Source organism: Lepidochelys kempii, chromosome 4 (genome assembly GCF_965140285.1).
Source record: "Lepidochelys kempii isolate rLepKem1 chromosome 4, rLepKem1.hap1, whole genome shotgun sequence".
NCBI lineage: Eukaryota > Metazoa > Chordata > Testudines > Cheloniidae > Lepidochelys > Lepidochelys kempii.
The window spans coordinates 139,971,494-139,998,231 of NC_136383.1; the positions used below are offsets into that span (position 1 = coordinate 139,971,494).

A 26,738-nucleotide genomic window follows, 5' to 3' on the forward strand; every position below is an offset into this window, starting at 1 on the left:
TCCCAGCTTTATAATCTATGAATTCCCATCTTGAGCACGTACCTAGGGCATTACACAGGTATGGACTATCTCCCATACCAGTCATTAGATAAATCAGATACATGAGGGTCGAGTCTGTACTGCTGGGCACACCTCACCTGAGAGCCAAGATCCATCCGCAGCACCCCCACCCCCAGTGGTTAGATCCTGAGGGCTCCCCCAGCTTTCCCCCCAGTAAGGTTGAATAGGCTTTGAGAATGACTAGGTTTAAGAGCCTGATCCTGCATCTGTGAGGTCAAGGGGAAGCTTCCCCACTGCCTTCCCCTCACACGGGGTCGGGTCCAGAGGGGTTGTACTTCTGAACATTTGTGACACCGACAGTTTGCTCCTTCGTTTATTTTGTGACTGATTCGATGCTTGGCAGCACCCTGGGGAGGTTACTGCAAAAGTGGGGGCTTGATGGAGTCACAGGGCGCAGATGAGGGCGCTCCGGATGGCGTGGGTTTTGTGGAGGGGGAGAGGGGTGAGGATGCTAAACGGAGTTACAATGAAAACACCACCTGGGATTTTTCACAGTCCAGGCTCAGTTCTGGGTATTGACTGCGGTCCTGCATTTGACACATGCGATGTACAAGGTATGGCGAGCACCAAAAATATGCCACTGGGTGAGAACAACTTCGCTGCCCAGGTCCAGCCGGGCAGGGGGAGTCTCAGTGCGGCTGCCGTGCAGGCTGCTCCGGGCACTGCCGAGCGGCGTGGTTAGCTGTAGGTCGAGGAGGCGTCGTCAACCTGGAAAAGTTACACAATCCCGCCCCGTTGGAATTTGCTGGGAAAAACCCCAGCACCCCAAATCAGCCTGTGGGACAAGCCCCCAAGTGCACAATCCCCGGCCACACACCAGACATGGGTCTCTGTTAACTTCGGTGCCAGAAACGGACCAGGGGCCACAGACAGCGGCACCGTCTTGCTGAGCTACAATCCTGCCCCTTTGCCTATCTTTGACCCTCCTGCAGGGGTCGCTCCGCCCTTCTATTCCGAGCACTCCCTCTGCCCAGCGTCCAGCCCTGGGCCCGTCCACCCTCTGCTCTGCCAGCCCCGGGAATGGGAGTGTGAATTCCCACCCTCGCCCAGCGCTCTTCCTAGCCAGCGGGGTTAAATTATCAACATCCAGCCAGCGTCCGTCTGCAGAGCTCCATGGACGTCGGCGGGCCGGATCCCCAGCGGGTGCCGATTGGCAGAGATCCACTGACATCAGTGGGCCAGTCAATGGCCACAGCTGCCCTGAAGCCGATGGAGCTAAGTCAATTCGTACCAACTGAAGATCTCGTCCTTAAATAACTCCTGCACCCCCAGCATGGACTGCATCTTCCCCTATGTTCCAGGCACAAAGAATTCGACTCCTAGGTGCAGGGTTCATGTAGCATGGGGAAATGGGGAGACAGACCCACAGAGAAGGCTCTCCATACCTCTTCGGGGCTGGAGGGTGAGACAGAGGGTTGAAGGGGGAGGGACAGGATGGGGGAGGCTGTGGGGAGCATGCAGTTTTCATGCCCAGGCCTTTTTGATAGGTCAGCACAGGCAGGGCAGGGCGGGCTGGAAAAAATGCAACCCAGATCCCGTTTGATCCCAACACGGGCCCAGGATTTCAGCTCCTGACGCACCCCAGTGCATTAACCCCTCGTCCCTCTCCATCCCCATCAGTCCCACTGTCCTGCACTCATGTACCAGTATCTACCCCAAGGCCTGCTCTGTAGGCAACAGCAAAGCAGCCGGACCCTCTCAGTTCAGCTGGCCCCACTGTCTTTTATGCCTTTGAGCAGCTGGGGGCCTGACCTTCAGCTCTGGTGACCCCGGGCCAAACCCCAAGCATGGGAACAACCCAGCCACACCGAGGAATCACACCTGTGATTGTTCCCCTGTGCCAGTCAGTTCCATGGAGCTTTCATCTTTTAGCGGCTTCAGTAGCTTCTTTATCCTAGGCAGGAGAGGAGGCAACATATGTGTCATGGTGAGGGTGGTTAGCACTTAAGAGAAGATATTTTAGGAGCAGAAAAAGCCCGACTCGGCAGGCCCGCTGTGCCATCTGTCTGCCTACATCGCAAACCTTCACTTGGGTCATCAGCAGGATCTGAACCCAGGGCTGAAGAGCAGACCTCTGCTGCTTGAGTTAAAGGAACAATCCTGTTAGCAGTAGTAGGCTGTTTTCCTGTAGGGGACCAGCCACTAGTGAGGGGTCTGACACACACTTTTCCAGTGAGTTATTCTCATGTGCCCATCATTGTCGTGTCTGACCACCAATGCCCCCCTCCAGCAGATGCGGCTCCTGAATGCACACACTCGATACAAGAGGGGCTGCTATTCTCCAGGGCCATTCAGTCATTGGCCTCTCCACTTAGACAGCCAGTGAGGGGCCAGTTGTGATGCCAACACCTGGAACTGGCCTGAGACCTGGCAAGGCCTTGTGTACAAGGTGCTCAAAAACTCTCAAATGGCACCATCAGGGCCCAAACCAGGGACCTCCAGAGCTAACCATGGCAGTCTCTACAGTGGCTGCTACAGAGACCGGCTCTGCAGGTTGGACAGTAACAGCCTGACATCCTCTGTGGATCACGTAGAGTGGGGGACCCAACACACTGAGCAGTGGGTCATACAACTCATGTTCACCACCAGCAGGAAAAGGATTCAGTCTGTAACCCGGCCAGCAGCCTCCCAGGTGTCCCCTCAGTGGCCTACAGCAGCCTGCCTCAATTTCCCTCTTGGACTGTTCAAATAAATGTCACTTCAGGCTTTTTCCAGTCAAAACTTACCCCTTCTTGTGGGCTGGCTTTAGTAATATCAAATTAACAATAAATAAAAGTCACCCACCCCAAAACAAGCCATCCCTTCCCAGCCCCTGTGAGCCAGTCCAGTTGGACCCCCCCTAAGCTGCTTCTACAAACTACAGCAGCAAGAGCCAAGTTACCTGGGCCATAACAGGACCACTGCAACGGCCAGAACAATAACCCCCAGCGCTGCGATAAACATCCCGGCCAGGATCTTGTACAAGCGGAGGTCAGCGAGAGCTGAGGAGGAGAGAGAAGAGGAGGGTTATTCCAGCCAGTGTAAAAATCACAAACAGCTGCCCGCACAGTGATTTTCCAGACACTGCTGTGACTCAGGTCACTCCAACAGGGGCAAAACATGGGTAAGGGAAGGGGGCAGTGAGTTTTGGAAAGGTGAAGTTGCCCCCCGATGTACTGGATTTAACCTCTCCCTCGCCAGCCCCCTTCCTGGAGGGCCAGTGACTTGTGTTTGTCAGGTCTGACAATACACTCAGCGCTCAAAGCCAGGAGGCTGTGTTCTTCTACCGCAACATCTGAGTTGTTGTTTCAGTCATCGCGTTGTGGCTATTGTCTGTGCTCCATCGCCTCCCGATGGACAGGGTCCGAGCTGCATGTGTGTCCCACTGCCCCCTGCTGGGTTGGATCAGACCTCTAAGAGATCTCGGAGTCATTGTGGGGAGTTCTCCGAAAATATCTGCTCACAATGCAGCGGCCGTCAAAAAAGCGAACAGAATGTTGGGAATCATTAGGAAAGAGATAGAGAATAAGACAGCAAAAATCCTGCTGCCGCTCTATACATCCATGGTACGCCCACACCTTGACTACTGCGTGCAGATGTGGTCGCCCCATCTCAAAAAAGATACATTGGAAAAGGTACTGAGAAGGGCACCAAAAATGATTAGGGATATGGAACAGCTTCCATATGAGGAGAGATTAATAGACTGAGACTTTTCAGCTTGGAAAAGAGACAACTAAGGGGGGAGATGCTAGAGGTCTATAACTGGTTTGGAGAAAGTGAATAGGGAAGTGTTATTTACTCCTTCTCATAACACAAGAACCAGGGGTCACCCAATGAAATTAATAGACAGCAGGTTTAAGACAAACAAAAGGGAGTATTTCTTCACACAACCGGTAGAACTCGTTGCCAGAGGATGTTGTGAAGGCCAAGACTGTAACAGGGCCCCAAAAAGAACTAGATAAATTAATGGAGGACAGGTCCATCAATGGCTATTCACCAAGATGGTCAGAGATGCAACTCCATGCTCTGGCTGCCCCTCAGCCTCTGACTGCCAGATGCTGGGACTGGACAACAAGAAATGGATCACTCGCTACTTGCCCTGTTCTGTTCATTCCGTCTGGGGCACCTGGCACTGGTCACTGTCGGAAGACAGAAGACTGGGCTAGATGGGCCTTTGGTCTGACTCCGTCTGGCCGTTCTTGTGTGTGTGTTTGCACGTGTGCCTCACTGCCCCTGCTGGATGGATTCAGATCTGCTCCTCTGAGGGTCTGTGCCCCCTGCTGGGTACAACGGGACTGGATGGAGAACACGCTGTAGGGAACAATCCTATGTTGTCTGTGGGGATGGATTTGACGGGGCGTGGCAGCCCCATCCATGGCTGATAGCCCGCTAGCAGCCTGACTTACTCTGTGCACTGAAGTAGGAGGTGGCTGTCACGTTGCCTAGTGCATTGCTGGCCATGCACGTGTATTCTGCCGAATCCGCTGATGTGACATCCCAGATCTCCACTCTCAAGGTGTTGTAGGATGGAAACACACTGACCCTCTGGCTGGCTGCTGAGCGGGGGCCTCGGGTGGAAGCCACTAGTTTATCCTCTCTGTACAGGGCTAATTCAGCCTGTGGGTTGCTTTCAGCTGTGCATCGGATGAGGCCCACCCTTGCATTGCGGTTCTCCAGGAAAGCGTTCATCGATGGGTTCCTTGGAGCGTCTGCATGGAGGAGACAATGTTATTGTTAAATCAGGTGACGGGGCTTCCTCAACTGAGGTGACTGGTTAAGAGCAGCCAGTGGTGGTCTACAGTTATCGACTAGAACAGATCACAAAATAGTCTTTCCATCCCATGAGAAATTCCAAGATTTCAAAAGTTCATTTTGTCCTGATTTGAAATCTTGCAATTTTTTGCAAAAAGGAATATTTCATCGCCACTTTATGGAAAAGTTTCTTTCAGATACGATCAGAATGTTTCATTTCGACTTTCTGGTGTTGACTCTTCTATTATATTATCAAAATGAAGCATTTCAGCCTTATTGGAACAAAACATTTGGATCTTATCACAATTAAATGTTTGAATGATTCCCCCTTGAAAAATTCAATGAAATCCATACGTTCCGGTGAAATGCTTCACTGTTCTCAAATCAGCATTTTCCAATGGAAAACGGTCCCCTTGTAAATTGTTCGACTCAGTCTATTATTAACCTTCAAAGTGTATCTGAAAACAGTGCTACACAAATGCCAAGAAATCACGTTAGCCAGGCTTTTAACATCCAAAGGCTGAGGGGTGAAAGGACAAGGGAGAGAGGAGACGGGGAGACTGCAGAAGAAGGAAGAGGTTGTTTCAATCATTCTTTGGTTTGGTTCATTTAAAGGGAGGGGACGTTGGCATCTTGATTTTGGATGCTCCCATAGTTCAGAGCTGTTTGGATCTGGGGCTCTGCCTGGGGCCTGTGTCTTAATTTTACTCTCATGGAGCGCTGGGCACATCTATGGCTCTATGGAAATAACAGATAATAACAACGAGATCCCGAGTTGCCTTTATTTAGTGTGAACAAATCAAACCCCAAATCCCCCTGACACTCACAGAGCACATCCAAGCTGACCAGGGCAGAGGTGGCTCTTCCTGTCCTCCCCTCTGCCCGACAGTGATATGACCCAGTGTCGGCGCTGGATACCCTATCAAGGTGGAGCGATCTAACGGGACCGTCCTGCAGCCACTTGCTGTTCTTATACCAGGTGTAGTTGGTCTCCCCCCTGAGCCAATCGGCAACCAGGCAGGTCATGTTGACGGCAACTCCTTCGTGGATTTCCTGCGATGGTTCAATCATGATTCTGATAGCTGATGGGGAGAAGAGATCAGGAAAATCAGCCAAATGTATTCTAGTGGAGCCAGGAGAGCGCCACGTTTCATGAGACTTAGCTGCTCATCAGCAGAGCTGCTTACAATTTTTTTATCCGAACTCTTTTTCAGATTTTTTTTGACAGAATGGAAATTTTTGCAATAAAATTTCCATGTTTGCTGATTTTTTGGGGGATGTGTGTGTGTGTTAAAAATAAGGACTTTTTTTGGTCTTCAACAACTTTTGAGGTTTTGGTTTTTCAGCGAAAACCAGAAAAATTCTGCAAACAATGTCCACAAAACTGAAAAATGTTAATTTTTGTCAACATTTTCAACAGACAGTATCATCCATTTTCCAGCCAGTGCTATTGATCTCAGATTCCAGTTCCAATCTAGCCCAAGGTTAGATCCCTCGGATAGCTGTTTGGTGTGTCTTAGTCCAGATGCCTCCTCCACAAAACCCACCACCGTAATTGGTACTGATCGGACCCCTTGTTGGCCCCCTTTGAATGGGCCAAAGAAATGAACTATCTCCTCATTGCTAGAGGTGGTCCCTCCAGATGAGAGTTGGGGCACACTGGCATGGAGAAGCACGTGAGTTGGGTATATTACACTACCATTGCTTGGGCAGATAACGATAGCATCGGGGGAATGTGATTTTCAAAGCAGTCCAGGGGATTTGACACATATCTCCCAGTGACAATATTGTATGCAGTGTTTTTGTAGCCAGGTCAGTCCCAGAATATTAGAGAGACAAGGTGGGTGATGTAATGTCTTCTATTGAACCAACTTCTGTGAAGATATTACCTCACCCATCTTGTGTCAGTGACATTACTGGCAGCTACATGGCTAAGTCCTCTAGGCCAGGGGTTCTCAATCTTTTTCTTTCTGAGCCCCGCCCCCCAACATGCTATAAAACTCCACCACCCACCTGTGCCACAGTAACTGGTTCTCTAAAAGCCAGAGCCGGCATGAGGGGGTAGCAAGCAGGGCAATTGCCCGGGGCCCCACGCCACAGGAGCCCCCACGAAGCTACATTGCTCAGGCTTCAGCTTCAGCCCTGGGTGGTGGGGCTCAGGGCCCTGGACTTCAGCCCCATGCGCTGGGGCTTCGGCTTTCTGCCCTGGGCCCCAGCTAGTCTAACATTGGCCATGCTTGGAGGACCCCCTGAAACCTGCTCGCGGCCCCCCAGGGGGCCCCGGACCCCTGGTTGAGAACCACAGCCTTAGACCACTTGGCAAATCTCATTCTTAGCCTCTAGCATTGTCAGCCTAGCACCAGCTGCTAGCACTGAGCTCTACACCCAAATCTGCTGTAATGCTCAGATCGAGATTTAAATCGGAGTTTCCCCAGAGGTTCCACGGAGGTGCACAAGATCCAGATTCTGCTTTGGCCCCACCCTATGGGATCTGCATCCAAATCCCCGCATAGCCTGCAGGTGCTCCTGGGAGAGAGCACGGCATGGAAGGGTTAAAAATACACCTGCACTCACTCTCCACCCCGAAGTGCACGGATGCTGCAGCACTGCCGTAGGTGTTGTTAGCCAAGCAGATGTACTGGCCTGCGTCCTCCAGCACAACGTCCTTCATCTCTACCTTCAGGGAGTTGTGGGACACGTGAACGCTCAGCCGCTGGCTGGGTGAGCCCCGAGAACCCCAGGTGGAAGCCACAGGTGTGAGCTCAGCCCCTCTGTACAGGGCTATCTCTGACGGTGGGTGGCTGTCGACAGTGCATTGGATGATGGCCTGGCGCCCATCCTGGGTATCTAGGAAGGAGCTCAGTGAGGGCTTCCTTGGGGCGTCTGAAGGGACAAGAACACATTGTACTTGAGTTAAAAAACAAAGACAGTCACTTTCTTCTGGAAGGGGGTGGCACAGTTTGGCCAGATGGCTCTGGGGACGGGCAGGGGGTAAGGAATAGCTCTAGAAAGGAAATGGTTTTCCTGCCCTTTGAGCGTTTTTGAGATTTAAAAAATTCTCCCTGTCCCAAATCAGGATGAAAAATTGAAATCTCAACAACTTTTGCAAACCAAATATCTGACATTTGTCTTTGAACGTCGCAATCAGAATATTTTGTTTCAATAACTTTGGAGAAATTTTGTTTCAATGTTGACCTGTTCATATTTTTTTCCATGTTTTGTATCTTCAGATAACTTAAATTTCTCAATGGGAAATCAGTTTGAACCAAAAAACATTCAGAAAATGTCGAAATGGGATGCTCCGACAACTTAGAATCTCTTTTTCAAAAATGTTTGAAACGGGAACTTCATTGAAACTGACCCTTTCCTACGAGGCGTTGAGGCTGCGAGGAATCAGTGCTTTCCAATGGGAAAAAACGTTTTGTTACAAAATTCCCCATCGGTTCTAGCGTGACGCTTATAACCCTGGGCCCCTGGTCAACTCTCTGACTCGCTCAGGACTGACCAGACGTCATCGGCACTTGATGACTATCCACCGATCTGTGTGGAGTGGCCAAGAGCACCTGGCGCCGACTGCCTCCCGTTGGCAGTCACAGCAGAGAGGCCGAAGGTGGAATGGGCCACAGTGAATGAGCTTCTCCTCTCTTTCTCCTGGAGTTTGCCTTCCGGGCCAGGGCCGACACACAGGCAGACAGCAATGCGGGGAGAGCCCGCGGGGCTGTTCCCACTGTTAACAGAGAGCTAGGGCAGATGCAGTGCACTGCATTCTGATCTCAGTTACACTGGTGTAAACACAGAGTAGCTCTGCCGGATCTCTTTCTATCTTAGGTATTTTGAAGGCACTTCTCATTGGTCCCTGAATCACTGTGGGGTAGCATTGCTCCGGAGAAACTGTGTTCCTCTGGATTTACGCTGCCGCCACTGAAAGCGGGCTTTGGCCCGGTACGTTTCTATAACTGACCCCATCTGGGCCAACAGCAGGATTTGAACCAGGGTTTACAGAGCTGAAACCGCCAGTGAAAGGATTAAGCCCGCTCATTAGCGGGCAGCAATGGCAGACTTGTTAACCTCTGATGTGGAGCAGCCACTAGAGGGGGACAAAGACCTTCCCTCTCTAGTGTGGGTACTGTTTCCACTTAAGATATTTAAAGCTAAATAATGTTTCAAGAATTTGACCCATTTGGGTTGTATCCAACAGGGAACTGTCACCCTTTCCCCAGAGAAACAATGATCCCTTGTCCCTGGAGCTCATCATGGCAGGCACCCAGCAAGACTTGGTTTTGAGATTGGAGTCACCTGCACTGGGAATTCGGCTGCATGCCTCCACCTGAGAGGACATAACGTTATCTAAACTGCAGGCAACTTACATAGCACGCGCAAGGCAGTGGGCAGAGATGTCCTTCTTCCCCTGTCATTGTGAGCCGTGCAGGAGTACGAGCCAGCATCAGTGCCCGCCACACCAGGGATCATGAGGGAACTGGCAGGGCCCTCCGCCAGCCATTTGGTGTTCTTGTACCAGGTGTAAATGGTGCTCGGCTGGGCGCTGGTATCCTCACAGGTCAGTGTGATGCGGTCCCCCTCACGTGCATCGGGACCTGGTTGGATCACAACCCTCGCAGCTGTGGAAGAAACCAGAGCAAAGCTGGAATGGATACAGCTGGAGCAGCCCTTTGAAACCAATAACTAACAATCAGAGTCAGCTTGGTGGATTGTTACAGATCCCTGATCTTCTGCCCAATTCTACCCCAGGCCTGGCCTAGGTTAGAGCAGCATGGGGGCTGCTCTAACCTACACACCCGGCAATGATCCACATTCACCAGCCAGGGATAGCTGGAGCGCAGCATGTCTCAGCCATATCCACTTACCTGTCTCTACCCACCCCCTATGCTGGGGTCAGATGGCTCTGTTGCTTCTTTGCTTAGTTGCCCGCTGGCCAGGAGAATCCCCAGCAGAATAGACAGGAAGATTCCACTCTCTGGTGCAGGGGGAGAGCAGTGGGGGAGAGAATCTGCCCCGAATTCCCTTCTAAGTGACACTGGAGAGCAATGGGAGTCATGTACTCCATACTCACTCTCTATGGTGAAGTATACGGAGCTGCTGGCCTCGCCGATCGCATTGTTTGCCGAGCACACATACGTCCCTTCATCCTCCAAGGTGACGCTCTTGATCTCCAGTTTCAAGGAGTTAGGTGAGGATGAGACGCGTAACCTCTGTCCGGATGCCCCGTCACCTCGGGAGGAACCAGAAGCAACCAGCTCACCAGCTCTGCGCAGGGCCAGTTCTGACTGCGGGTTACTGTCAACAGCACAGACGATGATGGCTAGCTTCCCATCTTGAGTCTCCAGGAAGGACTTCACCCAGAGATTCCTGGGAGGATCTACAAGGAAGGAGGATTTAATTTGACCTCAGAACTTTAATGTGACCTCAGTGACTCACAAGTTATTGGGTACCTGGGTGAAATTCCCTGCCCTGTGCTATACAGGTGGTCAGACTGGATAATTGAATGGCCTCTTCTGGGGTGGAACTCTGTCAATCTGTGAACTAGAGCCAGGAAGGTTTCATGAGGGATCCATTATTAGAGCTGGCCAAACAATTTGTCACAGCTCATTTATTCAGTGAACTTTGCCTCTTTTTTCTTGAGTTACGTCGTTATTCAAAATGATTTGGCAGGGGATTTCTGTGACTGACTCTTGGCCTGTAGCTCGTTCACAAGCTGTTTGTGATGAGTGTTCAGTACAAAAATTTGAGCTGAGTTGATTGGACACATTGGTGTCACATGGTGTGTCACTGTTCCCTGATTGGATGAGTGTGACTCTAAGAATCAGGTTTTGTGGTGCGGGGGGTGGGGGTGAGATTGCAAACTCGCTTTTCATCAGTATTCTCTGGAATCAGCTACAGATTCTCCACTTTTGCCAACTTCTCTGCCGGGAACTCTTTTACACTAATACTCATGGAAAATAAACACAAACAGGGCTTGAATGTAGGCAGTGTGAACTCAGTTCAAAATTCATACCCATTGTCATGTGCCATTTTAGCAATGTTCACTCCACTTTCTTGGCTCAGCACTTGATACTCAGGATAAGAGGAGTGAGGCGGACCCCTGGATTTGTTCGCTGAGTTTTGGGGGAACCCTAAGGTTGGGTGTTAAGTAGTGCTGGTCAACAGACTCAAGGAGATCAATTTGTTTTACTCAACAAAGAGAAGCTTAAGAGGTGATTTGATCACAGTCCATACGTGCCTACATGGGGAACAAATATTTAATAATGGGCTCTTCAATCTAGCAGACAAAGGTCTAACATGATCCAAAGGCTGGAAGTTGAAGCTAGACAAATGTAGACTTGAAATAAGGCATACACTCTTAACAGTGAGAGTAATTAACCCTTGGAACAACTTAATAAGGGGCATGGTGGATTCTCCATCACTAGCAATTTTTAAATCAAGGTTGGCTGGTTTTCTAAAAGCTCGGCTCTAGGGATTATTGTGGGGCAGGTCTCTGGCCTGTGTTAGACAGGAGATCACACTGGATGATCACAGTGGCCCCTTCTGGCCTTGGAATCTATGAACCTCTGAAAAATATTTTTAACTGAAACTTTTTTTAATGAACAGAAAAACCAGAAACCAAAAATGTTTCTGTAAAATGGTTTTTTGGCTTTTGTTTTAAAAAAATGGTTTCCAATAAAAATAAATCCATTTTTGGTTTTCAAAAATCAGAAACTGTTTAATGAAACCAGGTTTTGAAAATGGACTATTTTTCCATTTCCGTTTTTTGTAAATTTTTCTTGGGGAATTTTGAAAAATGTGAAAAAATTTCAAAACTTTCTGCGAAAAATTTCACCCACCCTTAGTTTCAGGCGAGGCTGTGGCTGGTGGTAACAAGGAGGGCCGTGGGTTCTGGCTTTAGATGAGATTTGGCAAATTGTGAACTTACCTGGTTTCCAGCTGAAACTTGCTCAGGCCGAACCACTGTCCATCCCACTTCCACACCTAGACGTGACCTTGTGCAGCTGCCTTACCTCCCCACAATGTGCTCTGCCCACCCATCTCCCTGCTGCCCACACCCTCCACAGCTACCCACCTGACATCCTCTAACAGCTGACTCCTAAATTGGTGGCCAGGCTGGGAACTGGCTGGGAGCACATGCCCAGGAGCATGGGCGGATTTCCACTCTAGGGAGTCAGGATGGGACAAGGAAACCTTCCCCGACCCCCAGACTAGCCCCCACCCCTTACTTGACACAATTCCCAGACCCTTTGAACTCCCAGTTCCCAAGGGATAGCTCAATATTTTAAGGCTCAATCCAAACAAGTCTCTGGCTAATGTTTGGATGCCTCTTCTCCCATGTGTGGTTTGAATGGGCATGAACTATGGAGCATTGTTTGCTTTCTAAAGCCCAGGGGTGTGGGGGGACTACACTATGCTCCTACAAGGAGTTCCTCTAAGGACAGATCAGACCATAGGCCAACCAACTCTGGGGTCTTGACTCCAGCAGTAGACAAAGCAGGATGCTTCGGAAGAAGTGCAGCCCTCCCCTCCCCACTAATGTATCGAGGGGTCACTTATCTAGCTCCCCTTTCTGGTGCCACTGGGCTGGCGGCTTTAGGCTGGGCTGGTGGATACAGAGGCATTTTTCTCTGAACCTTGTAAAGTTCAACCATGCAAAGAACTTACAGAGGACGTTCAAAGTGCCTGGGGAAGAGCTTCTAACACTCTCCTGGGTCTTCACCGTGCAGTGGTAGGATGCAGCATCAGCCGTGGTGACCTTGGGAAACACGAGTGACCTGCCAGGGCCCTCTCTGAACCATATGTTGTTCTTATACCAGGTGTAGTGCAGCATCCCCAGGGCATCACTGTCAACTGCACAGGTCAAGTTAACAGCATCCCCCTCGTAGACATCCGGCGAAGGAGAGATCCAGACCCTTGCAGCTGGGAGGAAAGAGTGATGTGAGAAAATGTTTATATACTATGGGATAGATAGATAGATAGATAGATAGATAGATAGATAGATAGATAGATAGATAGATAGATAGATAGATAGATAGATAGATAGATAGATAGGGGTATGTATGGAGATGGACAGATGGATACAACGGGTATGTAGAGGGATGGATGGATGGATACAGCGATAAGTATGGGGATGCAAGGATTAGAGAGAGAGAGAGAGAGAGAGAGAGAGAGAGAGAGAGGGAGGGGGATAAGTATGGGGAAAGATGGCTAGGCAGATACAGGGAGGTATTTAGGTGGATTGATGGATATAGGGGTATGTATGGGGATGCATGGATAGATAGGTAGATACAGGGGGTATTTAGGTGGATTGATGGATATAGGGGTATGTATGGGGATGCATGGATAGATAGGTAGATACAGGGGGTATTTAGGTGGATGAATGGATATAGGGGTATGTATGGGGATGCATGGATAGATAGGTAGATACGGGGGTATTTAGGTGGATGAATGGATATAGGGGTATGTATGGGGATGCATGGATAGATAGGTAGATACAGGGGGTATTTAGGTGGATGAATGGATATAGGGGTATGTATGGGGATGCATGGATAGATAGGTAGATACGGGGGTATTTAGGTGGATGAATGGATATAGGGGTATGTATGGGGATGCATGGATAGATAGGTAGATACGGGGGTATTTAGGTGGATGAATGGATATAGGGGTATGTATGGGGATGCATGGATAGATAGGTAGATACAGGGAGGTATTTAGGTGGATTGATGGATATAGGGGTATGTATGGGAATGCATGGATAGATAGATAGATACAGGGGGTATTTAGGTGGATGAATGGATATAGGGGTATGTATGGGGATGCATGGATAGATAGGTAGATACAGGGGGTATTTAGGTGGATGAATGGATATAGGGGTATGTATGGGGATGCATGGATAGATAGGTAGATACAGGGGGTATTTAGGTGGATGAATGGATATAGGGGTATGTATGGGGATGCATGGATAGATAGGTAGATACAGGGGGTATTTAGGTGGATGAATGGATATAGGGGTATGTATGGGGATGCATGGATAGATAGGTAGATACGGGGGTATTTAGGTGGATGAATGGATATAGGGGTATGTATGGGGATGCATGGATAGATAGGTAGATACAGGGGGTATTTAGGTGGATGAATGGATATAGGGGTATGTATGGGGATGCATGGATAGATAGGTAGATACAGGGGGTATTTAGGTGGATGAATGGATATAGGGGTATGTATGGGGATGCATGGATAGATAGGTAGATACAGGGGGTATTTAGGTGGATGAATGGATATAGGGGTATGTATGGGGATGCATGGATAGATAGGTAGATACGGGGGTATTTAGGTGGATGAATGGATATAGGGGTATGTATGGGGATGCATGGATAGATAGGTAGATACAGGGGGTATTTAGGTGGATGAATGGATATAGGGGTATGTATGGGGATGCATGGATAGATAGGTAGATACAGGGGGTATTTAGGTGGATGAATGGATATAGGGGTATGTATGGGGATGCATGGATAGATAGGTAGATACAGGGGGTATTTAGGTGGATGAATGGATATAGGGGTATGTATGGGGATGCATGGATAGATAGGTAGATACAGGGGGTATTTAGGTGGATGGTTGGATACAGGGATATGGATGGATGGATCTCTAGCTATAAGAGGTATGCAGGTGGCTGGCTGGCTGGCTACAGCAGTATGTAGGGGGATAGACAGAGGGATCCAGTTCCCATGGCATAGAGGGCAATGTCGCACTCACTCTCCGCAGTGAAGTTCAGTGAGGTGGTTGCGTTGCCGTATGTGTTACTAGCAGAACACACATACTCTCCTTCATCCTCCATTACCACAGCCTGGATCTCTACCTTCAAGCTGTTGTGTGATGAGGAGATGCTGACTCGCTGTCTGGCTGCAGGGTGGGAGCCAGTGGTGGAGGCCACAAGTTCCCCTCCTCTGAACAGAGATAACTCTGACTGTGGGTCACTATCAACAGTGCACTGGAGAATGCCCAGCTGCCCATCCAGTGTCTCCAGGAAGGAGGTCAACTGGGGCTCCCGGGGTGGATCTGTTGGGGTGAGACACTCTCATTAAGGCACAGTGGACATGCTCTTCATTTGCCATCATCTTGAGCCTTTAATGCCATGATTCCTTTTTTGATCAGCAAATCATTGTTTCTGGAGCTGTCAGCCTATTTCACCAGCACAACATTCTCTGTCAGTTGCTTGAAACCTCTATACTGGATCCCTTCTCCCCTCACAACCCTTCATCTCTTAAGTCCTTTTATCTTGTAAGTTCTCCATTGCACACACTGCCACACTATAAATAATAGAAGGAGAAGAAGGAAAGGCAGATCCACCCAGAAGAATCTGATCAGATCTCCCCATTTCCATTTGAAAATCTAAATTCAAGATTCCACCGCAAATACTTTAAAATTTGTATTTGTGGTTCGCTTCTGTTCCTAGAGTTGGTTGGGAATTTTCAATGCAATTTTTGGGGGTCAAAAAATGTTGATGAATTGAAAACGGAACTGCTTGTGAAAGAGTCGGTTTCGACAAATTTCCAGCCTTGAATAATGTTTGAAAAAAAAGATTTTAAATGCAAAATTTTTACCAAAGACGACAGGTTTCTGCGAAACGTTTTGCTTTCGATGAATCCGCATTTTCCGACGGGAAAATCTCCCGCTGGAAAATTTCCAACCAGCTCAGGGAATAGCCACCCTCTAGCAATGGCTCTGGAGAAAACCAGTGCACCCAGCCTGGGATGTAGTTAAGCAGTGATGCAGTGCAACGGTCTGCTCCACTGACATCGATGGGAGGCTGTTCACAGACCTCCATAAGAACTGGATCAGCCTCCACCTAGATAAACAATATCACTTACAAGAGACGTGTACGCTGACGGCTGGGGAGACGCTGCTGCTGGGTCCCTTGGGGCTGTGAGCCTTGCAGTGGTAAGATCCAGTATCCCCACTGGTTATGTGCGGGAAGTGGAGGGAGCTCTCCGAGCTCTCATGAAGCCGGTGGCTGTTTTTGTACCAGGTGTAGATGGCATCCTCTGGAGCATTTCCTGTCACATCACATGTCAGGGAGACACCATCCCCTTCCTGCACGTCCGTGGAGGGCGTGATTAGAACTCTGGCCGCTAGAGTACGGAGACAAGCCACAGCAAAGAGAGATGATAACAGCCTGGATCTCAAAGAGCAAGTTGAGTCCTACCTCTGTCCCCACTCTAGATGGGTCTGACATGCCAAGTCTGGATCTGAATCCAAAATACGGCGGCTGCTATTCAGGCAGTTCTGAATCAGCCTTTTATATCCAACATGGGAAACCCAGATCTGGAAATGGATCTAAAGCTGGGCTCCCAAAAAATCCAGGGGGACAGAGGTTGCATTCAGCGTGTTGGCTCATTACAGAGAGAGGCTCAAAATGCAGATTCTGGATCCAGATCCAAACTTCCCTAAAACTCAGGCTTTGGATCTGGGGTTCCGATTTTGGCCTAACCCTAATTTCCATCACCATCCGTCAAGGCCTTTTCCTCTCCTCCTTCAAGAATCCCCACCTGCCTCAGCTTACACCACTCGAGTGCACTTCACCGCTCTCCCCATGCTGGCTCAGATCTTGGCAGCAGCATTCCATTCTCACTCACTACAGAGAGTTTGCCTGAGGAAGGACTGAGCAAGGACATCAAGATCTAGGCCGGGGTTCGTAAGCTTCTTGGGGCAGGGATCTTTATCTGGCTGCCTGGGCGGGACTGTGCACGCCTCTCAGTGCGACCTCAGTAACAGAGCCCCAAATGCTCCCGTTGGTGCTTTACAATCAGGATCACCCACCACTACTATGCTGCCGCCTCTGCAGCAGAACATGGCAACTGTTTATGCAGCAGTGCTACAGGACAGGAAGTGAAGGCTACAGTGTCCAATAAACACACCACAGAGGACTTAGGCCAAATATTCATTAAAGTATCCCTGAATGCAGAGAGGGCTCTTCCTCTCCTAGGGTGATGGGCAAGTCCCACCTGAATGCTAACAGGAGTTATTCATCTAGGTCCTTAGCTAGGGGCAGCTCCCCTGCTTAACGGTTCTCAGATGCATGCTCAGCTACGTTCCTCCTCACCCCCTTCATTACAGGTCATTTCCCTGCATACCCTCTGCCCTTCCTAGCTACAGACAGAAGACCCAGGGCCAACCCCTCCCCCATCTCATGGTATTTCTAGCCGGGTGCGTAGTAGGACTCTCCATTCTCACAGTGTTTCCAACCTGGTTTTGTAGCCTGGGAAAGCTGGTCCAAGATTAGGAGAAGTAGCCAAACTTGAAGGCGTTTCTCCAGACAGACCCTATGAAACCTGTGGCCGGTCACCTGTCTCTAGTGCAGGGACCCCTGGAGGTCCTTGTCCCTATGGAACTTCATGGTGAGAGCGGGGATCGAACTCCGATCCTAATGCTCCTGAGGCCCTAGAATCAAAGTAGCATCTCACCACTCCCTAGCAGCACAGGATCTAGGACACACAGATGAGCAGTTCTGGGTGCACCCAGCAGAGGGCAGTGCTGCGCACACCCTCTAGCCATTTCCTCCGTACTCACTTTGCACACGGAAGTACAGGCGGCCGGAAGATGTGCCATACGCATTGCTAGCGGTGAAGCAATAGTTCCCTTCGTCCTCCAGCGTGATGTCCCGGATCTCTACCCTCAGGGAGTTTGGGGAGGCAGTGATGCCGATCCGCTGAGCGGCTGCAGTCCTGGAGCTGGTGGAGGCCACGAGTTCATCTCCTTTATACAGGGACAGCTGGGCCGGGGGGTTGCTGTCCACCATGCACCGGATGATGGCCAGTTTGCCCATCTCCGCCTCCAGGAACGAAGTCATTCGGGGATTCCTGGGGGCATCTGAAAAGTTGGGAGGAAAGATCATCCTCGAGTTATAAATGTCTTGAGGATTGTTTAAAGACCCCTCCTGTCCCACTTGGACCATCCTATGGTCACCTAGATCCTCACCATTGTCATCACTCTGCTGCATACCACATCCACTAGAAACCTTACAGGGACACAGCGATGGAACTCAAACTCCTCGACTGATTGAGCGAGCAGAGAATCACCATTAGCTGTAAGCAGTACAGGGGCTATGACACACAGAAGAAAAGCTCCGATTCCATCCCATAGAGAGAATCTCACACACAAAGGCACATGATCCCAGGCATGCTAAAATACACACACTCACACACATTCTAACACACACATGCTCACTTGCCTGCTAAAATACACACACATGCTCATGCGTGTTCTAACACACACACATGGTCTCACCCACACCCACACTAGCCGGTTAATTACAGACAGGCTATTTATGATCAGTTCTGCTCAGGTTTTAGCTTCTTGTGGTAACCCTTGAAAAGAATACAGCCTGGCCCCAAATCTACTCTTGCTGGCCGTTCCAGCTGGCAGGATCTGCAGCCGAAGGGGCAGTCTCTCATCAGCGGTGACCATATGGAGGGCAGAGCGGAAGCTGGTACCAATGACTGGAAGCAGGAGAATGAGTTTCTGAGGTTTTGAGACTGACATGAAGAAACCGACAGTGAGTTTTAAAAAGCCAGGCGAGCAGTTTGGATCCTGAAGCACCCAGCCTGGCTGTGCGAGGAGGGGAGGGGAAGCGACGGCCCTGCGCGTGTTAGACGACAGCACAGGGTCTGCACGCAGACTGGTCGCCGGGGTTCACTAAGTCACCTGATCTGATCGCCGCATTTCACAGGTAGCTTCTCTCTGGAACAGACGCACGTGTCACCCACTTGTACTCCGGGAGGCGCATGGTCCCCCCGGCTTCCAGTGGTTGGATCACAGGGAGGTCAGTGGGCTGGCTCCAGCCTTGAGCTAACAGGCCTGGGTATTTTAGCACAGGCAGAGGGAGCTCATGCTTCTAGAGACAGAGGTCCCTGTCTGGGGCATAATTGGGTCTTCAGCTTCCATGTGATTTGGCCACTCCTGGGGCCAGAACACCAGCCTGAGTAAGCCTGGGTTACATGTGCACAGACGTGTTGGCACACACGCGTGCTCTTGCATGTACGCAAGAGCCCAGACACACAAAAACAATGCACAGGGGTGCCCGTACACCCACACGTACCCACGCATGCACACACCCACACAATCATACACATGCACAGTGCATGGACCCACGCACCCAGATGAACACACACACCTCCACCGGCATGTATCCAAGTGCACCCTCTCATGTACACACACCTGCAACGTGCACCTGCAAGCAAAGTCAGGTGCGTTGGTTGGGACAGGACTGACTGCGCCCCTGGGGCCCGTGCGCCCGTACTCCTGTGGGAACCTGCCACTGCCCTGAAGATTCAAAGTGCCTGGAACTTACACAGCACATTCAGCGAGACCAAGGCTGAGCTTCTGCTTGTTTCATTATTCGTTGCCTTGCAGTAATAGACCCCGGCGTCTGCACTGGCCACCTGCTGGAACACCAGGGAATTCGCCAGGCCCTCGGACAGCCACTGGCCATTTCTGTACCAGCTGTAGTTAGTCATGGCCAATAAGTTGCTGCTCACTTGGCAGGTCAGGTTGACCCCCTGGCCTTCCTGCACCTCTGAGGCCGGTGTGGCAATGACCCTTGCCGCTGAGTGGGGAAGAGAGACAAACAGGATTCAGAGACTGAGCGACAGGGGAAGAGCAAAGCAACGAAAGATGTGTTTCTTTGGGTACATTATGGGGCACGACATAACTACCTGCTAGGGCTGGAGGACCAAGGAGGCAGGTGGTTGTTAAGGGCAGCCCGTGGGGGTATAAGCAGGAGCAAGGGGATGGGCTTAGCCCAAGGGGGAGTTAGTCTGTATCCTAGAATACATTTCCTGACAGTGCAATCTGTCAGGCCGTGGAATAATCCCCCAAGAGACGGGCTGGAGCCCCATTGCGTGGGACATTTAAAATTAGACTGAACAGAGCTCTAGAAAATGTTCTGGAGGGAGCAGTCCTGCCCCTGGGGGCTATGAGCGCAGAAGAGGTCTTTTCCATCACTTTAGATTCTGTGATTCGATTAGGCTGGGGAACAGGCTCTCAAGAGAAGTGGTGGTAGCCATACCAGACAATTAAAACTGGAGTAGGCAAAATCCTGGAGAATGCACAGGATGTGTGTGTGAGGTTTTCAGTGTGTGCGGGGGGTGAGGGAAGGGGGGAATACATTGGGGCAGCATACACTGGATGACCTTGTACATCTGAGTTGTATGATGCTTTGAGAGGGGGACTTTGACACAGAGCCAGATTCTGATCTCAGTTACACCAGTGTAAATGCATAATAATTCTATCACTTTCAGCGGAGTAACTCTGGATTTACATTGGTGTTCCTGAGAGCAGAATCTTGGAGTATCGCCAGCTTTGCGGGACTTTGGAAACATTTTTCAAATTTCACAATTGTCTTTTTTTTAGCAGAGAATGAATCAATCCTCTCAAATGTCACAAATGCCCTAGTTTGGCAGCCATTTTCCTACAGCTATCCCTGAGTTATATCAAATGGCCAGTGCTTGGCAAAATGTGCATGGCCTTGTGATATGTCGTATTTATCCAGTATTGTGTCTCCATGCACAGAAGCTTGGTTTTATGTAGCAAACTCGGTCAAAAGGCCCAAATTATACATTTTAGGCAGTTTCCCTCCTTCGTGATGGATTAGATGACCTCTTGAGGACTTGTCCATCCCTAGGTTTCTATGAATCTATGATATTTAATATTCAGTGGTTCCATAGGATACTGCAGAATCTCCCCTTTTCCTTGTTCCCTTTATAGATCCCATCCCACTAACTCCAATGTCATCCTAGGAAGCAATGGGGCGTCCCCTACAGGAATTAATAGGGTGGGATCAGCAGTGAATCACCCATAGATTCTAAGCCCGGAAGGGACCACTGTGATCTAGTCTGACCTCCTGCCTAGCCTTGGGAAATTGTTCCAGTGGTGAAGGACGCTCAGAGTGACCAAACAATGTGATACTTATTCAATTCCTCACAACACCCATTTCGCTAAGAATTCAATCCAGTGCCATGACAGGAGTTGGTGGGACGCGACCCGCCCCTCCAGTGAATCCCCATTGTGATCAATGGAATTGCTGGGGGGATTTTTTAATAACAGCAGAAGGATTCGTGTGAATCGTCCCTTACTGCCAACAGAGGGACCTGGTCCCCCTCCCTGCCTGCCTGGGTCTCTCTCCCACCACACGTGATTGGAAAGGCCAGTTCCCTTTGACAAGAGGAGCCCAGCTGGGGCACTCACTCTCCGCACTGAAGACCATGGAGTTGCTTGCATTGCCGTAGGCGTTCCTGGCCGAGCACACGTAGGTCCCTTCGTCCTCCAGCACCACCTCGCGGATCTCCACCTTCAGGCTGTTGTACGATGGAGTCGCACGGAGCCTCTGGCCGGCCAACGAGCGGGAGCCACTGGTGGAAGCTACCAATTCATCTCCTCTGTACAGGGCTAATTCGGACTGCGGGTCGCTCTCGGTGGTGCACTGGATGATACCCAGGTGCCCGTTCTGCGTCTCCAGCAGGGAGCTCATCTGGGGCCATCTCGGTGGGACTGCAGGGTTAAAATGTTGTTGGCCGATATGTTATCTGACATATGATTGTTTACTAGATTAGGAGAAACCTTTCAACCCCCCCTCCTCCCCAGCACTCTAACGGGTCCTTCTGCCAGGCTGTTGCTTCACTCTCCTTCTTTGCTCAGAACAGGCCTGGGCCAATAAAGGCGAGACAGGAATCTGGCCAGAATTGGAATCTGGAGCAACTGAAGGTCCCTGAGCCTCCAGCCTCACGTTGATATGACGGACCGTATGTTCTGGGGCAGAACTTTGGGCGTTTAGATGATTACAGTGGGCCAGACCCTCAGCTGGTGTCAATCCGCACAGCTCTATTTCCTTCAGTGGAGCTACTCCGACTGACACCCATTCAGGAGCTGGCCCAAGGATCTTGCATTTGTATGGAGCCTTGGATCCTGATAGAGTCCAGATATTTAAAGTCATACACAAGCTATGGGTAGGGAGCCCTTCATCCACCTCTGAAATGCACGTGCAGCTCTGGGGTGGAACGTAGCAGCTGTTTTATAGCACACAGCAAGGCTACACTCAAGTGAAGGGCAGGAAGCAAAAACAACGGCTTCCTCCTAAAACGACAGGGAGAAGAGATTGGCAGGACGAACAGCAGCTACCGCAGGCAGAGTTTGGGTCTGGCACCGGAGTTAATACTCTTATGAAGAATGCCAGTCAGGGCCGGCTTTTACTGACCATGAATGGTCAGGATACCAGTTCTACTCTATAGCTCACCTGCAAGATGACAACTCCACCAGCGCCATGCCAGTTTAGCATCCTGCTGTGCAATCTGGATTGTGGGAACTCAGCTAGAAGGTTACTGGGGCGAGGAGGCTAGCTATGTAGCAGCGGTTGCAGGACCAGCATGGCGCTGCCAGATTGATCCCATTAACCAACTTGCATCTTACTTTAATAAAGGCCCTCAGGGCCAGATTCTGCTCTCAGAGAGGCTCGTGTAAATCTGGAGTCAATCTGGTGTAAAACTGGAGTAACTCCATTGATTCAGGGATCACTTTAGTTTCACAATGGGGCAGCTGAGGGCAGAACTTGGCCTTTAGTATGTGAATTGTAGCCTCCACAAGATGTCTCCCAGCTGATCTAAGGACTAGCCAGTTCCCTAATCACAAAGAATTCCCCCTTTTGCCTTATTCCAGGGGCTGTGGAAGGGAGGTCATACTTACACAGCACCCGCAGGGTGACAGCCGGAGAGGTGCTAATACCTCTCTCATTCTGGGCCTTACACTGGAAAGTGCCCGCGTCCCCGCTGCTCGTGGCTGGGAGGACCAGGGTGTTCTCAGAGCTCTCCCTCAGCCACCTGGCGTTCTTATACCAGGTGTAGCTGGTCCCCTCCTCTGCGCTTCGGGCGGTGACGCACGTCAGGGTGACTGCGTCTCCTTCGCGCACCTCCGGGGAGGGACCGATCAACACTCTCGCCGCTGAAAGAGGGAGGGAAGGAAACACAGTAAAGCAGGGGAGTGAAATCTTCATCACCCAAGGTTTGCCCTCTGGGCCTCACATAAACTGTGTGAGCCTGAGCAGCCCCTGTCAAGTCCTGGCTGGACGCTGGCCCATGTTGCCAATCCGCTAAGGGCTGTGTGGGTCCCGTGATGTACAGGGAAATGTAACAAAGCCAGGGACACTGAAATCAAACCTCTAGTCAGCTGCTGAGTGTAGATTCAGCACCCTGCTCTTGTTTGGGTTTGCCTCTACAGCAGTATTATGGGCTTGGGAAAGGGGATAGGTTGCGGTTCTTTACTGTTTGCTGCTCTTTTTTATTGAGACCGGTTTGGGGGAGGGAGGAAGGGAGGGGAAGAATACAGGCCATTTATAAGACTGGCAGGATGGCTTTCAGCCTCTCCTACCACATTGGGATATCTGCCCCAAAGGTGGAAGGGGGGTTGAAAAAATTCTGTTGAAACTGTTTTTCAACAGAAAAATTGCTTTTTTTTTTTTTTGGCAAAACAAAATGTTCCACAAAAGAAGTCTGGTTTCTGTGTGGAAAAAATGACCTTTTTGTCAGCAAACCCTAACACCCAAAACCAGAAAAGCCTAAAGCTGAAACACTGTGGTTTGGGAATACTGCTGCAGTGCTTCATGGGAGTTGTAGTTTGGGTGCATACTGCCCCCATTCTTCTCTGTGGGCTGGGCTCCCTAATCAAACTACATTTGCCATGAAGCACTGCACCAGGAAGTCCCTTGATGCACCTGTGGTGGCTTAACAAGAAGGAAACCATGGTGCATAATGGGAATTGTGGTTTGGACAGGGATTCTGGACTATAGAGGAGAAAGGGAACATGAGGACCCTAAACTACAATTCCCATGAAGTACCATCACTGCATTTCCAAATTGAAAGATTTTTGGTTTTCAGTTGAAATTTTGCAGTCAAAAATTTTGGGTTTTCAATTTTTTTGCTAAGAAGTCTAAACATTTTGGTGAAAACTCAAAATTTACAACAGGAAAAAAACCCTGTAAAACATTTTCTGATTAGCTCTATTAGGAATGCTCCTCCAATCAAAGAAACAGTTTCCTTCCAGAGAAAGCTTAAAAGAAAAGAGTCCTCTTAAAGATACACCAGGCCCCTATGAAACTTCTCAGCTCAGCAATACAAAAACTCTAGCACTGGAACAACACGCTCTCTTCATCTGTGCCTCGCTAGAATCTGAGTGTCGGCATTATTAATCAGCTGTAGCTTCTTCAAGGCACAATCTGGAAGACTGGAGAAAAGTGAGTTGGAATCATCAGTCTCTGAGCTGTCTATAGTTACAGCTGGTCAAAAAATTTTAATCAAAAGATTTTTCTCACTTCAAAAATGGGATTTGTCAAAAAGGATTTGTTCTTGTTGCTGTGGGAAAATGTCACGTTCAATGAAATTTTTCAGGCAGAAATTTCTAACTGAAACTAAATTTTTCAATTTGTTCTCATTGAAATTTTTGTTTCATTTTGGTTTTCAAAAATCTAAAAATTACTTAAATTTTGAAACTAAAGATTTTTGGTTTTTCTCCTGTCATCTTTCCCTCATCATTTCTCATCATTCCCCTCTCACCAAATCCAACCGGATGAGCAAACTGGAGAGGTTGTTTCTCCCCACCCCTCCACTTTACTCTTCTTTTTTCCCTTTTGCCGCTCTTTAACTGGTCTGAAATGGGAAAAGATCTGAAAAGTCACTGAGTGGAAAAAGGAAAAACAAGGAAAAGAAAAGGTATGGAGGGGGAACCCGTTGGACATTATCCACATGATTTCACTGGCTAGCCAAAAGGGGGCCAAAAAAGGAAGAGAGATGAAATATTTTGAAAAAATATTTAATGAAAATTTCTAAAAAAATTTTAAAAATGGTTCCAATTTTGGCAACAATTCTGAAACTTGAAAATGTTCAGTGAAATTGTTCTGTTTTGTCAGCCAGCTCCGCCTATATCAGAACGTTAAATAGCATCTCGATAGCTTCCTTATTGAGTGTAGGTCTGTGATTGGGTGTAACAGGATCCTGAGCGCATCCGAGGCCCCTGGATGATTTCAGGAGGGGTGTCAGGTGTAACTGGTTATCCAGCCCAGCTGGGAGGAGACAGATGCTCATAAAGGAAGAAGCAGAGGGCAGAAGAAGGGAGGAGACCCGGGTGAGAGATAGCTGAGTGTTTCCTTGGGCTAAAGGATGAGAGAAGCCTGGGAGCCAGAATCAGAGGGCCCAGAGCCAGGAGGAAACCTGGAGGCCGGGGGCAGTGAAGCTGGGGCCAGAGGCACATTGTCCCTAGAGGCAGTTGGGTGTTTCCTCTCTCTGGGAAGGCAAACTGAAGAAAGCCGCAGGAACAGAATTAATCCCAGTGGCAGGGAAAGGCAGTCCTGAGGGGTCAGTGTTCCAGCAGAAAAAGAAGGCCATGGGAGGACCAAGGGGGACGCCTGGGGACCAGCAGAGAGGCTGTGGTTAGTGCAGGCTGCAGGGAAGGAGATTGGACCAGGGTTCCCCTCCCAGGCCTGAGGAAGGGGCGTACATGCTTCATGTCAGGACTGTTGAGTTCAGGATGGGGCTGAAGACAGAGCCTCAAGGAGAAGCTGAGCAATAGCACCCGAGGGGGCCGAGGAATCTTGTGTTGGGACAATTTGGAACATTTCGTTGTACGTTTGTTACCCCAGCAGGGGAGAGACATTCAAGCAAGCTGGCCAGAGGATGGAGTCACGAGAAGAGGCAGACCACTGCTGTTGGCTGGGGTGGGGGGGAGGCACGGATAGGTGAGGAGAGCCAGACAGGAGGGGGTGCCCCAGCAATCAGCAGACCTTTCTGTAAGGTCTTAATCTAAGGATGGTGCAGGCATGGCACAATGAACAGATGTGAAATGCTCCTCCAAGGGAGAGGGGAGAGAGACCACATTGGCCAGGGTTTCCACTGCGAAGGTGGCAGAAGAATGGGGTATTATTAAACATGACGCTTGAAGAAGACATTGTGCCCAGAAATCTGTTATGGGCCTGGGACAGGTCTAGGGGAGTCCCGATGGGTGGCAGCCCCTTACCCCGCGTGGTAATCCCCAATCGTTTACTCACTTTGGGCATGGAGCAGCTTCGCAGCAGTTGCGTTCCCGAATGTGTTGCTTGCCGTGCACCGGTATTGCCCGTCGTCCTCCGGCACCACGTTCCGGATCTCCAGTTTCAAGGAGTTGTGGGAAGCTGTGACGCTGAGCCGCTGGTTGGGGGCCGCGTGGGAGCTGGTGGTGGCGAGGAGGGCCTCGTTGTGGTAAAGGGCCAGGGCAGACAGGGGGTGGCTATCCACGGTGCAGTGAATGATAGCCAGTTTTCCTTCCTGCATCTCCTGGAACAAGCTGATTGCGAGGCCCCTAGGGGGATCTGTGTGGTGGAAGGGAGACAATGACAGCATTGGTGTTATCATGAGCCAGGTATTGACGAACCCAGGGGAAAGTGGCGGTTGGGGGGCGGTGGGGGAATAACAACTGGTTTTATGATTAGAGCAAGAGGTTAAAAGGTGACGGCCAGATTAATGTAAGGGGACTCTTGCCCCCTTACTAACATTCAGTGGGGTTTTGGTTGGCTAGCTCCCAGTACTAAAAAGGGGGAAGGGTCGATGGGGAATCAGGACCCTGAGGCTGACAGCTCCCAGGAACAATGGGGAGAGGCCAATGCTCCAGGTCAGCCTGAATGACAGGGCGGGCAGGCTAATCAGGGAATCAGGAGACCAGGGAGGTCCAGTCCTTGGTGTGAGCTGGAATTGCCTGGGTCAGACCGAGTGGGGCCGAGCTAAGGAGAAAGCAGGGGCCCAAGCTGAGCTGGGGAGCAGAGCTGGGCCAGATCCAGAGAGAGCAGCCCCTGTCCTGGGAGCAGAGCTGCAGGCCCAAAGCCAGAGGCACAGCCCAGAGAGAGCAGACTTGCCATGGGGAGAAAGCTGCAG

The 26,738-nt window shown here is 50.0% G+C and overlaps 1 protein-coding gene across 3 annotated transcripts in view; it reads right to left on the reverse strand.

Annotated features, from left to right (window-relative positions):
- Positions 1-367: 367 nt before the first annotated feature.
- The window catches only part of SIGLEC1 (sialic acid binding Ig like lectin 1), a 71,491-nt gene continuing 45,120 nt past the window's right edge, over positions 368-26,738 (reverse strand). For all 3 annotated transcript variants that reach the window (XM_073343057.2, XM_073343059.2, XM_073343058.2), the window contains exons 7-22: positions 25,880-26,179; positions 22,531-22,785; positions 21,040-21,342; positions 19,145-19,399; positions 17,365-17,664; positions 15,666-15,926; positions 14,551-14,853; positions 12,460-12,714; positions 9,863-10,168; positions 9,159-9,410; positions 7,366-7,674; positions 5,619-5,873; positions 4,446-4,748; positions 2,942-3,041; positions 1,882-1,954; positions 368-768 (exon numbers count right to left, since the gene is read on the reverse strand). In XM_073343057.2, the coding sequence (XP_073199158.2) occupies positions 739-768; positions 1,882-1,954; positions 2,942-3,041; positions 4,446-4,748; positions 5,619-5,873; positions 7,366-7,674; positions 9,159-9,410; positions 9,863-10,168; positions 12,460-12,714; positions 14,551-14,853; positions 15,666-15,926; positions 17,365-17,664; positions 19,145-19,399; positions 21,040-21,342; positions 22,531-22,785; positions 25,880-26,179 (3,860 nt within the window). In that variant the 3' untranslated portion in view covers positions 368-738. The remainder of the gene's footprint in view (positions 769-1,881; positions 1,955-2,941; positions 3,042-4,445; positions 4,749-5,618; positions 5,874-7,365; positions 7,675-9,158; positions 9,411-9,862; positions 10,169-12,459; positions 12,715-14,550; positions 14,854-15,665; positions 15,927-17,364; positions 17,665-19,144; positions 19,400-21,039; positions 21,343-22,530; positions 22,786-25,879; positions 26,180-26,738) is intronic.